A 12,326-nucleotide genomic window follows, 5' to 3' on the forward strand; every position below is an offset into this window, starting at 1 on the left:
AAACAAAACAAAACCTTTGGGGGCCTGGGGAGAGAGGGGTACAGGGTTGGCGTCAAGGCTGGGTGTAGTGTGGGAAGGGAGCTGGACGTGGTAGAATGCGAGTGAACTTGCAACAGCTGGAAGGCTGAGGAGGGAGTGTTGTTTGAGGGTCTTTCCGTGGCCCCCTGGTATTTCTGAGCCCTGGGGACTGAGAGAGTGACAGAATCAGCATGTGTTAGGTGAGCAGAGGTGGAGGAGAAGTGGGCCTTCAGTGGGCCAGGGATAAACCAGAAGTTCCTGTGATTTCACAGTAGTCCTCCCTGCCGTGACTCATCTATACGGGAAGGTCCTCCTCTGCTGAATCAAATACTACTCACTCCACTGTTATGCATCCATACTGTTTAGAGGGGGCGGGGATGGCCGCCACCTAGCAGTTCAGCTGCCTGATTACTCCCTCGTTCTTTTAAGGGCATACTTCTGCTACGGTGTGGTTTTTACTGCTGTTTTGTACATGTAGTTCTTTGCTATTAGAACGCCCCTCCCCTCTCTTTAAAGTGGATTTTACTCATCCCAGGACAGAATAATCAACGACAAGTAAAATCCTTTTGTTAGTTTCGGTACCCGCTGTCCCTCCAAGGCTCCCCTGTGCTGTGCAGTGACATTCCTGCTCTGTGATATTGGGCTTGTGGGGACGTGATCACCTAAAGAAGGAGGCATTTTCCCTTTGCTCTGAAATTCCGTTTTTTCCTCTTTCCCTGAGTTGTACTGACCTCAAGTTCACTTTGTTTGTATTTTTTTTAAGAAAATATTGAAAATCAATGGTCTCAAGTGCCTGTCTTGCAGACATTTGGGGGCACCAGGCGTAGGGATCAGCTGCAGGTCCTGTCTCTTCAGCCCATTCACCTGTGTGTTTGCCAACTAGCTCTGCTGTGTCTCTGTTAGACAGGTAAGAGATCTCTGGAGACTCCCATCAGTACAAGGTTATCTGAATTGCATATTCATGGGCTCTCACAGTTGAACTTGACTTAGAAACCACAGGGGATAAAGAAGAGGCAACCTTGGGCTCGTTTTGTAACCACTTGAATTTTAGGGTTTTAGTCGCCCCAGTCCTTTTTCCATTTGCCTCGATTTGTGCCACAAACAGCTGTTTGTGATACACACAGCTACGCGGAAGGCTTGCAGAACTGCAAAAATCTTGATACTCCCAGAGCAAAGGGAAGGGGGAGCCAAGGAGGTTCAGGAAAAAGGCCGGCCAGCCTTTCTCTAGCAGAGGGATTGTGCCTGCTGGTTAAACCCAACTGTGAGACTCAGGAAGAGACCAGGGGAGGCAGAGGAGGGGAGGGGGTGAAGAACCCGTGGCTCTGGGCTGTCTTCATGGCTGGCTTCTGAGTTTCAGACCAAATTCCCAAATAGTTCTTAGATAGAAGCCACAGCTGCATAGCCCTTTCCACTCCTTCCCCAATCTTCTGTGCTTTCCCCTGTTCGTGGACCTACACACAGCTACCCCTTATTTGGCGGTTCCTCCTGTTTTTCTAGCTCCCGTAACTGGCAGGCAGCCACTAAGTTATGCAACCTCTGAAAGCTGCTTTCATCTTGTGTCACCTGTCACCACCACCACAATTACAGGCATCCGATTAGTTTTTAGGTTGTACATGAGTTTACTTTAATTGTTCCAAATCCATTCCTGTATTTTTTTTCCCTCTGCCACCACTTAGTTCAGACTTTATCTTTTGCCCAGACTCCTGGAGCATAGTCTCCTGATACCCTTACGTCTACTCTTCTCTTGCTTTCCAGTCTAGCCCTTCCATTTTGTCATCAGTTATCTTTCTAAAGCACGGACAGGGCCGTTACAATACCGAACATACAGCACATTTTCAGTAAATATCAAAGTTATTTCTGGCCTAAAAGTCCATAGATTCCCATTGTCCATGTTACAAGGTTTGACTTCCTTAGCATGACATTAGACCCATGGTGATCTGGACTCACGGCACCTTCCTGATCTTGCCCCCTCTACCACCCTCACTTCCCCCAGGTATCACGCGCTTCGTCCACAGTGGTCTTAACCATTCCTAAATTTGTTCTCACCCTTGTGGATATATTACACTGTTCCTTCTATCTGAAATAATCTTGCTCTCCCGACAAAATCCTAGTCACCGTTTAATGCCCAATTCAAGTATCACCTAGGTAAAGCCTTTTCTGACTCCCCATATGGCATTACTCCTCATCTGTGCTTCCATTTACTTTGTTCCCTGGATTGTCTTTATCACATGTCCTTGGGTTTGGGTCTGTCTTCCTGTTTAAACTGTGTTCTCCAGTACAAAGTGCCTATCGTCGTAGTATCCTCAGGGTGTAGCATATTCTGTAATTGCTCAGCAAACGTTGAATTAATGAAGGACAAAGAGGAAGAAGAAAAACGTGCCGCCGACGGGGGGCTGGTGGGTAGATGAGACGTTTCTCAGGCGGCTTGGCTCCCCTTCTACCCGCCTTCCCCTGCCGTCTCAGGAAGGCCACGCCTGCCGCACCACAACTAGTAAGCTAGACATCTGAAGACAACCGGACAGAGTGAGATACAGTGTAACGACCCAGCAGTGGCTCTAGGGCCATGCCTGGACCGGTGGGCCCTGGAAGGCAGCCTTTCCGACTTTTACCGCCTCACTGCACTATGACCGACCCATAGAGAAACTGGGACTCGAGACGTTTCTGGAAGCGCGTCAACACCAGGTCTTGCCACGTAGTTAGTGGTCAGTATAATCAGAACAGCAGCAACTGAAGCTTCCAGGCGCCTGTCTCCGCCCACAGGCAGGTGTCCCTGTAGGTCGCGTCCCGTGTGAGCCACTGCGGCTGAGATTTGCGGATGGGGCTCTGACCCCAGGACGTCCCCGTCGTTCACGGGACCAAACGCACACCTGGACTGGCTCAGGTTTCACTCAGTGTAAGGGAAGCCCAGCGCCCAGGTGAGCCTGGGCAGAAGCTGTGTCACGTCCCAGGGGGAACCTGTCACAAGACCACGCCGCTACCCGGCCGCCTGTGCGGCGGCGAACGGCCGCGCCTGCGCAGTGGCGTCCAGGGCCGGGAAGCGGAGCCGCCGCCGAGACCGCGCCTGCGCAGTGCGAAGAGGTCGCCCTGAGACCGCGCCTGCGCGTCGCCGCCAAGGGCCCGGGTGGAGGCCATGGAGCCAGCGGCGCCGCCGAGCGAGCTGGTGTCGGCGGACGGCCGGAACCGGAAGGCGGTGCTGTGCCAGCGCTGCGGCTCCCGCGTGCTGCAGCCGGGCACGGCGCTCTTCTCCCGCCGGCAGGTGAGGAGACGCGGGCGGGGGGGGTAAGGGGCGGCGACACCGGGTCCCGTTCGGCTTGGACCCGGACACACGACCGGACACTGGCGCCCCGGGGCCGCGCCTGCCGACCGCGGGGTCCCGACGCCGGGCCGCTGCAGACCGACCTAGGGAGCCTGAGCGTTACTTCCTCAGGCTCAGGTGTCGGTGCTCGTCGTCCCGCTGTCACGTTCCGCAGCCTCCTTCCCACTGCGCCGCCACGCCCCGCCCCGGGAGTGGGCGCGGGTCCCGGGGGGGCGGGGAGTGGGCGGGGAAACTGTGGGGCGGTTCGCAGGGACTGAGCGGGTGGGCACGGGAGGGGAGGGACGGGACGCGGGGGCCGTCGTGCGGGCGAGGCCCGAACCCGCAGAGCGCTCGCTCGCTCCCGGGTCTGTGATCCCCGCCGACGTCGTGAATCACTAGGAGTGTCGTTCACACCGCTGCACAGATCCCGTGTCCCGCGCCCGCTGCCCCGAGACTGCGCGTGAGGGAGGACACAGACATTGGGATTTAAGTAAATGAGGGAGTGAAGTTCTCAGTCCGTGAGACTGAGGGTTAGAGCAGGCGGAGCGGATCCGTGTGTCGCAGGCGCCATCGATCACCCGACGTGTTGTTTTTTTTTAAGTCCTGTGAGCAGTTTCTTTATAAAATGTTCAGACCCCCGGCTCGGTCCTTTGTGAAATCTCACCTGGCAGTCTGGGGCAGAGGAAATTACAGTCACAGAGGAAATAAACAGCAGAGAGCTTGATAATGTAGGGAAAGGGTGATGAGTTAGAGAAGGGAATAGTTGCTTTGTTACCTTTTGAGGGAGAAGGCAGTTGGGGCAGGAGAGGAGGGTGGAAGATGAGCTTGTGGGAGAGAAAGGATAGAGCATTGTTTGGATGAGAATGAGAGCAAACCGAGACATTATTCTCAAACTAAGCATGCACCTAACATAGGGCTCAGCAAGTGTTCTCCAGGCCTTTATCCCCGGCGGGATGAAAACATGTTCACGCAAAACTGTGCACAGATGTTCACTGCACCTTTATTCCTAAGAGCCGAAAACCAGAAACAGCCTAGCGGGCCTTCTGCTGGTGAATGATGCCACAACACGGGCACCACAGCTTGGAGGAGGATGAATCTCCAGGGAATTATGCTGAGTGAAGAAAGCTGGTCCCCAAAGATTACTATTGTATCATTCCGTTTATATGACATTTTTGAATTTTAGAAATGGTCAACCTACAAAAGTGGCCCAGCCTTCCCTAGCCTAGCCTGTCACTCCCACCTTGGCCTGCCCAGGCTCAAGGGGAGAGACACAGTCTCCACATCTTGGAAAGGTTGTCAGAGAATTTGTGGACATTTGTGTGGTTTTAAAACCACCACAAGGGACTTCCCTGGTGGCGCAGTGGTTAAGAATCCGCCTGCTAATGCAGGAGAACACGGGTTTGAGCCCTGGTCCGGGAGGATCTCACGTGCCGCAGAGCAGCTAAGCCCATGCGCCACAACTACTGAGCCTGCGCTCTAGAGCCCGTGAGCCACAGCTACTGAGCCCGCACACTGCAACTACTAAAGCCCGTGCGCATAGAGCCCGTGCTCCACAACAAGAGAAGCCACTGTAATGACAAGCCCGCGCACCACAATGAAGAATAGCCCCCGCTCGCTGCAACTAGAGAAAACCACGCGCGGCAACGAAGACCCAACGCAGCCATATATATATATATATATATATATATATATATACACACACATATGTATGGCGGGTTCTTTTCTCATGTCAGTATCTTTAAAATAATAATAAATAATAAAACCACCACCTGTACTCACTGAAGGGGGAAAAATTACAAAAAAGGTTAACAGAAGTTTACTTTGTACTGTAAGTTTTTATTCCCATCTGTAGTGCAGCATGCTTGCCAAGTTCTCTATAATGAGAGTGTATTTTTACGAAGAGAAAGAAAATATTTTACTTTTTAACGGGTACTGTTAATAGTTCTTGAAGAAAGCAAAAGAGGTTTCATTGAGACATCAGCAGAATGTCAGCATCGTGGTGTTCGATGCGTCTCAGAGACCTGTCCGGGATCAGGGGTGCCGGCCGGGGCCCTGGCCGCATAGCTAACCCACCTCGTCAGGGGTCTGGTGGCTTTGGCCCCCAGAGAGCCGAGTTGGCCGCCTCAAATTAGGTGTTAATTTCTAGATTCCACCCCAGTAGTCTGTCCAGAAAGCCTCATTGTGTCCCACATGGTACATCACACAGCGTGACCCTGGCGTTGTCCTCTACTTTGTTGAGATCCAGGCACAGGTACACAGACAAGTACACATACATGGGTCTGACTTAACAGGATTTCAGCAAAAATGGGAATGTTGAGGAAGAAAGGGAGCAGGACCCAGTGTGACTGACCCCTTGAATGGATGGCTAGTAATAGTCTTGCCCTTTAGTCACTAATCAAATGGGTGACAGCAGAGGTGGCCTTATGCACTGCGAAGGGGGAGCGCTCCTTTGCTAGACATGTTCTGAGGGCTAATGCTCATATAGTCTTCGATGTTCTCCCCTCACATTTCACTCCTCTTGCATTTAGGTAAGATGTGATTTCACAGCGACAGTATAGGAGGTAGGCTGGAAATGTACCTAGGGACGTTTAGGCCCGCAGAAAATTACGCTTAGGACTGGAATTCAGGTTTTCTGGTTCCTGAGTTTTGATTCCTACCTCTCTTTGCCTCTGCCTGTTCCCATTTTCACTCAGGGTAAAACAAAGCATGAGGGACTCATTTAACCATCAGATGAGGCAAAAAGAGTGGCTGGAATGACAATATAACAGGAAGGGGGACTGGCGTGTTTTGTGATGTCCTCAGATGAAGCCTCAGGTGACACAGCAGAGGGAGATGCACAGATGTGTTTTAATAAGCCAAGCCGAGTGCTTGGAGGACAAGGAGGGGAAATGTTCTGGATCAGCGCTCCCTCCTCCCTGCCAGGGATACCCTACCAGCGTCAGCGGGCCTGGAGTCCAGGAGTGCAGGCTCCAGGGTTTTTCACACACTGGCAGCTCTTGTGGACTTCCTGACATTCTCATCCCCACCAGAGCATTTACCTGTTTGGGATTGATGTCAGTCTAATTTTTAAAAAACGTTTACAATTGTTTGCTTTTGTCCCGATTGCCGATGCCAGGCTAGCACACTAAGGCCATCCTATTTTATTAGAGTTTGGGGGTGCATTCGAAGTGGGTCATGGGGTGGGAACTACTCATACTCCGTGCCCTGGCGGCAGCCGTAGTGAGGAGCAGGGAAGGAGCTTGGCTGGCGTGTTCTGCAGTCGGCGGGGCCGCTGAGGCGCCAGCTAACCACGTGCGGGAAGCCAGAGGGATTGCGTGCGAGCGGGCGCGCGCTTTCTCCTCGTGAACGGGAGGTGCCAGGGTCCTAGAGATAATATGCCGAATTCTAGAACCAGATTTTCCTTTTTAATGTTCCTTTCATGAGATAAACCCAGTATCTTCGTAACAACAGTGATGGAATAGCGTGAAGTCAGACATCCTGTGTTTACTCTTGTCCCACCTATTTGCGTTCTGCTCTGTCGCTTGCCGTTCCGTGCAGTGGGGATGCGGTAGTGAACAGGAGAAGTGAGCCGGTGGAGGAAGCCCCCCGGTAAGTAACTGAGCCAGTAAACTGATAAGATGATTTCGGAAATGATAAGTAGGCAATGGAGCCGCATAAGGAACTTTGGGGGTGATGAATACGCTCCTTATCTTGATCATGGTAGAGCTTTGTGGGTGTGCAGTATACGTGCGCCAGAATGTGCCAGACTGTCCGCTTGGGATCTGTGCGCGTGCGTCAGTTACGCCTCAGCTGAGCCCCTTTTGAAAATACAAATGCACCGGGCAGCGTGGGCAGCTCGGCCAGGTTGTCCGGTTGGGGGAGACCCCGAGGAGGCCACGCGGGAGCGGAGCGTCGGGGAGGAGCGGGCCCCGTGGGGTCCGGGGGCGGAGCAGACCCGCCCCACTAGGAGGTGGGGAGGAGGAGCCCGCGGAGGGCGATAGGAGAACAGGCTGGCCCTGAGGCCCCAGGGCGTCCCGGTCACCGCGGCAACCAGGCAGCGCCCCTCCGCCTTCTCCTGAGAGGCGGGCGAGGACGGGGTGGCCACCGCCGGGCGCCTGGACCGGGGGAGCTTCGGGGGCCGTGCGGAGTGAGCAGGGCTCTGCTGTGTTCTCTCCACGCAGCTCTGCCTCCCCCCCATGAGGAAGAAGCCGGCGCTGGCCGAGGGCGGCGGTTCTGAGGGCGACCTTCTGCAGGAGCACTGGCTGGTGGAGGACATGTTCACTTTCGAGAACGTGGGCTTCACCAAGGACGTGGGCAACATCAAGTTCCTGGTCTGCGCAGACTGTGAGATCGGCCCCATCGGCTGGCACTGCCTGGACGACAAGAACAGTTTCTATGTGGCCTTGGAACGGGTCTCCCATGAGTGACTGAGGGGGGTACTCGGCTCCACCCCCACAGGGACGGCCGAGTCGCCTTCTCTGCGCTACCGGCAGGCACGCGTGTCGGCCCGGCCCGCCCACCACGCGTCCGCGGGCTTCCCCACGGCCCCGGCGCCGGCCTCCTGCCTAGTGCACGCGCATTACCGCCTTCCTCAGCTCCCTTCCCCCCGGGCTTAGGACACGGGGTGCTTCCACACGCCTGCCCCCCTCCCGGCCTCCTGCGCTCCTGTGCCCTGGGGCTCCCTGTCCGTAACCCTCAGAGAGCAGTCACGCAGCCTTTTAGCCCCGATGACACGTGACAGAGGGCGCTCGTGACGGTGCTGACGGTTGAAACCCGCCTTTTTCGCATTCGGGAGAGTGCTCGGACGTCTGCTGTGTGGCTCACTTTATGTACAGTAATTTATTCTTTCTAAAAGTAAAGCATTTCCAAACTTCAGTATTTAAGCCACTAATCAGAGATGCATTCCTTTGGACATGCCTCTCAGGCCGCACTTCGGGGCCTCTCCTCTAGGCTGACAGTGACTTTGTTGTCGAGGTGGGTGTGGCCGCTCCTCCCTTCAAATCGCGGTGTAGTTCCCTTTGTATTAGCTCCGCACTGCGTTCAGCCTGTGAGCTGAAAGTCAGATTTCCAGCCCCATCTGTCAGCTACCCCAAGGGAAGCTCAGCCCTGGCTGTGTTCCCAAGACCTCCCGGAGTCAGCGGGGAGTGTGGGACGTAGGGGGCGGGCCTTTGCCACATCGTGCATGAGTTCATTGGTTTGTCTCACGTGGACTCATATAACTCTCTCTTTGCTCCTAGGACAGACCTCTTAAGTGGATGGTGTCATCATTACTGTATGCACTGGGCGTGGTCCTCACAGATTTCTGATTCACTTGGAATCTCTAGACTGACCCAGACAGAGTACAGACTCTCCATCCAGATGCCTCTCTCTGTAGCTGTGGGGTTGCTCTGACAGTTTGATGTTCAGTACGATTCTCAGTTCTGTCATTTCTCTTCTGAAACGACTCACCATCTCAGAAGGAATCTGTGAAACCAGGTTCCGGGTATCCTCCCATCTTCCGTGCCTCTGTGGCTCAGGAGACCTAGAATGGAAATGAGGACTAAGTGGAGACCTTACAGACATTCCTTTGGAGCTGTTTTCCAGTTGCTTCCTCCCTCCTCCCCAGAACTTGGTCTAAGGGCCCCCCCAACTAAAGGGCGGGCCTTGGGCACGGTTTTGCCACCAACCTCCTCCCCTAGAAAGGTGGCTTCCGTCCCCAGCCGTAGCCTCACAAGCTCTGGTAGAAAATGAGAGAAATGTTTTCTAGACGGATGGTCAGATGTCCATGATTATGGCATTTGCAGAAAAACTGTGAGAATATCCACTCAGGTCAGAAGGAACAAAACCACGTAGATGCCTCTGGGGACATGTGGCCCCTTGTATCATGAGCCAAAACCTGGGCAAAGCGTTTTTTAAATTAGACTTTTACTTTTCTTTCCTTTTTTAATCACGGAAATAGTACACATTCATTGCAGATAAATACAAAAGTAGGTATATGGGGATATGTGTATATGTAGAGCTGATTCACCTTGTTGTAGGGCAGAAACGAACACACCATTGTAAAGCAATTATCCTCCAACAAAGATGTTAAAAAAATAAGTAGGTATAAAAATGTTTTTAATCATTCATATTTTCACCATGCAGAGATTGCCGATGGTAATGTGGTGTTACGTTCTTCTCAGTTTTTCTGTATGTACTGTATAAATAGATGTAGGGTTTTTAAAACAAATATGAGATCATGTGGTACTCTCATAACTTGCTTTTTCCATTTAACAAAATACTGACTTCCCACATAGGTGATGTCCATCTCCGCCGTTGTATTTCTGTACTGTAATTTACTTTACAGTCCACTGTTAGATTGTCTCCAGCCTCTCCTAAGCCATGTGATATAAGGTGCAACCTTGTAGCTGAATCTGTCCAGGCTTTTGTACTGGTTCCCCGGCTGCGCCGGCAGCAGCGGGCTTGCAGGGTGTGTCCGTCCTCACGGCTCTGCTGACTGACGTGCACACCTCAGAACAGCTGTGCGGCTTTACCCTCCTCCCCAGCAGTTCCTAACACTGGGTATTTATTATCTTAAATGAATCTGTTGATGCTTTAATAGGAGGAAAAATAGTGTCTCATTGTTTTAATTTGCATTTATTTCTAATGAAATTTTTATATATTTACTGGTCATTTGTGTTTTGTGTCTTGAGAATTCCCAAACTTCGTTCCTCCAATAGCCAAAATATCGAGTTGTTATTCTGCCTTTTCAGCTTGATTTGAAAGAAAGAAAGGCATTTATTTAAACAGTGACAATTAGATCCTTGCACGTCCTTGCGAAGAACGTATAATTGGAAACAGAGAGGAGGGTTGAAACCTGCACCTTAGGATTTACCCTGGGGTCTGTCGGCTGAGGAATCAGCCCCTCGGTGTCTGTCGTGGAATGAAGCTTGTCCCCCTGCCCCCCACACACGGTGGGCTCTGGGGAAACCCTTGTGGGTCAGGTTGCTGCGTGCGCCGGGGCAGAAGGCGGAGCCCACGACCCGACCGCGGCTGTGAGCATCGAGGCTGCAGCTGCCGTGGGGGAGCAGTTGATTTTTCCAGGGCCTTTTCCTGTTTTGACACAGAATTGAAGACGGACAGCGGTGCACTGGCACTTCACTGCTATTAGCGCACCGTGTGAGGCTCCTCCCGACTCCGCCACGTGGCTGTGAGGGCTTCTCCCAGTACTGGTGGACTGACCATCCCAGCGAGAGCAGCTCGAAAGGCCGCATACGTACTTTAAAAGTCTGGTGGCGTCAGGGCGCTAACACGAGTTTGGAGAATTACTGGATCGGGACCACGGAGACGATGGAAGCCCCGGGCCGTGGGCCTAGTGTGATGGACGCTCTCCTCCTGGGGGTGTTTCCCAACTTAGAGGAGGCAGTCCGGAGGGTGATGGGTGGTCCTGATGGCCTTGCAGAAGGCAGGGACAGGGCCTGTCACAGGGTGTGGACCAGGCGGCCGGCCCTCACTTCGGGTTGGGGCCCTCGGTCCTTTGCCCCCGGAAGCAGGGCGAAGCAGGGTGGGGAGTAGAAAGTTTCTAAGACGGATTGCAGCTCAGCCTCGAAATCTCATCCCTTGAAATTGGATTAAGGTGATCCCAAGTGGTCGTTGCCACAGGCCTTTGGCATGAGCAAACCAGAACCCTCTCTAGAGGAAAGTGTCACCACCCTAAACTTCAAATTCTTTCTGCAAACAATTTTGCTAATACAATATCCTGAATATAATAAAATGTAACCAAGCATATGAGACAAGATGATAAAACCAGTAAAACAAAAGACCATGGGAATAGGCCCACTGAGGCTGGGGAAACAGGGGCTTTCAGATGTAGACGGTAAAATAACTGCTTACTCTGTAGAGGAGATACCAGACATGTGAGAAAAAAAAGTGAACTCTAGAATCTAAAAAAATCCAAAACCAAAAGTGAGAATTCACTGGAAGGTTTTAATAGAAGATTAGACACAGCTGGAGAGAGAACTAGGAAACTGGGAGCTGGCAGTAGATTCGCAAGCCCGCAACGCAAAACCTCATACAGCGTCACAGAGAGACGTTAAAGGAAAACAAGCAAATTCACGGGGCCAGAAAACCACAGCCCAGATCCATTCAGGCTGATATCTGATTTATTGAGATTCAGGAGCCTGTGAGTTAAGGATGGCTTTTGCCTACATAAAATTCTCTGTTTTCCCTCTTAGCCCACAAAGCCTAAAATATTTATCTGGTCCTTAAAGAAAAATTTTGCCAACTCATGACTAATTGTAAAGATGTTGACTTTTCCCCAAACTGATGTAATAAATTTAATAAAATCCCAATCAAAAACCCAACAGGTTTTGTGTGTGTGAAATTCAACAAACTGATTCTAAAGGTTATATGTAAGGGGACTTCCCTGGTGATCCAGTGGCTAAGACTCCGAGCTCCCAACGCAGGGGACCCAGGTTCGATCCCGGGTCAGGGAACTAGATCCCACATGCATGCCGCAACTAAAGATCCCGCACTCAGCAGTGGAGACCCCGAGTGCTGCAACTAAGACCTGGCAGAGCCAAATAAATAGATAAATATTTTTTCAATAAAGTAATAAAATAAAATAAAAGTTATATGTAAGTGCAGAGGACTAAGACTAGCCAAGACGGTCATGGAGAAAAACCAGATGGGAGAATTTCTCTTTTGGAGAGACATCACAGTTTGTCACAAGGGTAAAACAAAATCTCTCAGAAACAGCAGCATGCATATGGATACTTGATTTATGACAAAGGCGTGGGGGACATGATCTGGAAGGGCAGCGTCAGGAGGGCTTCTGCAAGGTTGGTAATGTTCTAGTTTTTAAATATCTGCATAGTGGTTATGTCATAAATTAAGCTGTACATCTTTTGTGCACTTTTCTGAACACATGTTATATTTTCATAATAAAAAGGTTTTTAAAAGAAAGTAACTAATGGTCCTGTACAGAGCCCACTTTTGTAAGCAGTTCAGTCATTTGAAAGCCTTGTCACTGGCTCAAGAATGATGAGCCTGGCATGGCCCTGGTGTCTCCCTGGCA

General features: G+C 51.7%; 1 protein-coding gene across 3 annotated transcripts; it reads left to right on the forward strand.

Annotated features, from left to right (window-relative positions):
- Window positions 1-2,816: 2,816 nt before the first annotated feature.
- Window positions 2,817-11,615, forward strand: RABIF (RAB interacting factor). Of its 3 annotated transcripts, none has more exons than XR_010839161.1 (3): window positions 3,068-3,274; window positions 7,474-8,121; window positions 8,530-11,615. XR_010839161.1 is itself a non-coding variant. In XM_059059582.2 (2 exons), the coding sequence occupies exons 1-2, from the start codon at window positions 3,149-3,151 to the stop codon at window positions 7,717-7,719; spliced, it is 372 nt and encodes a 123-aa protein (XP_058915565.1). In that variant the 5' UTR covers window positions 2,817-3,148; the 3' UTR covers window positions 7,720-11,615. The 3 variants fall into 3 exon arrangements, 1 of the variants encoding a protein (XP_058915565.1); XR_010839160.1 differs by having other exon boundaries at window positions 3,091-3,274; window positions 7,474-8,266; XM_059059582.2 differs by having other exon boundaries at window positions 2,817-3,274; window positions 7,474-11,615.
- Window positions 11,616-12,326: the final 711 nt, after the last annotated feature.

This window comes from Kogia breviceps, chromosome 1, assembly GCF_026419965.1.
Source record: "Kogia breviceps isolate mKogBre1 chromosome 1, mKogBre1 haplotype 1, whole genome shotgun sequence".
NCBI classification, from domain to species: Eukaryota; Metazoa; Chordata; class Mammalia; order Artiodactyla; family Physeteridae; genus Kogia; species Kogia breviceps.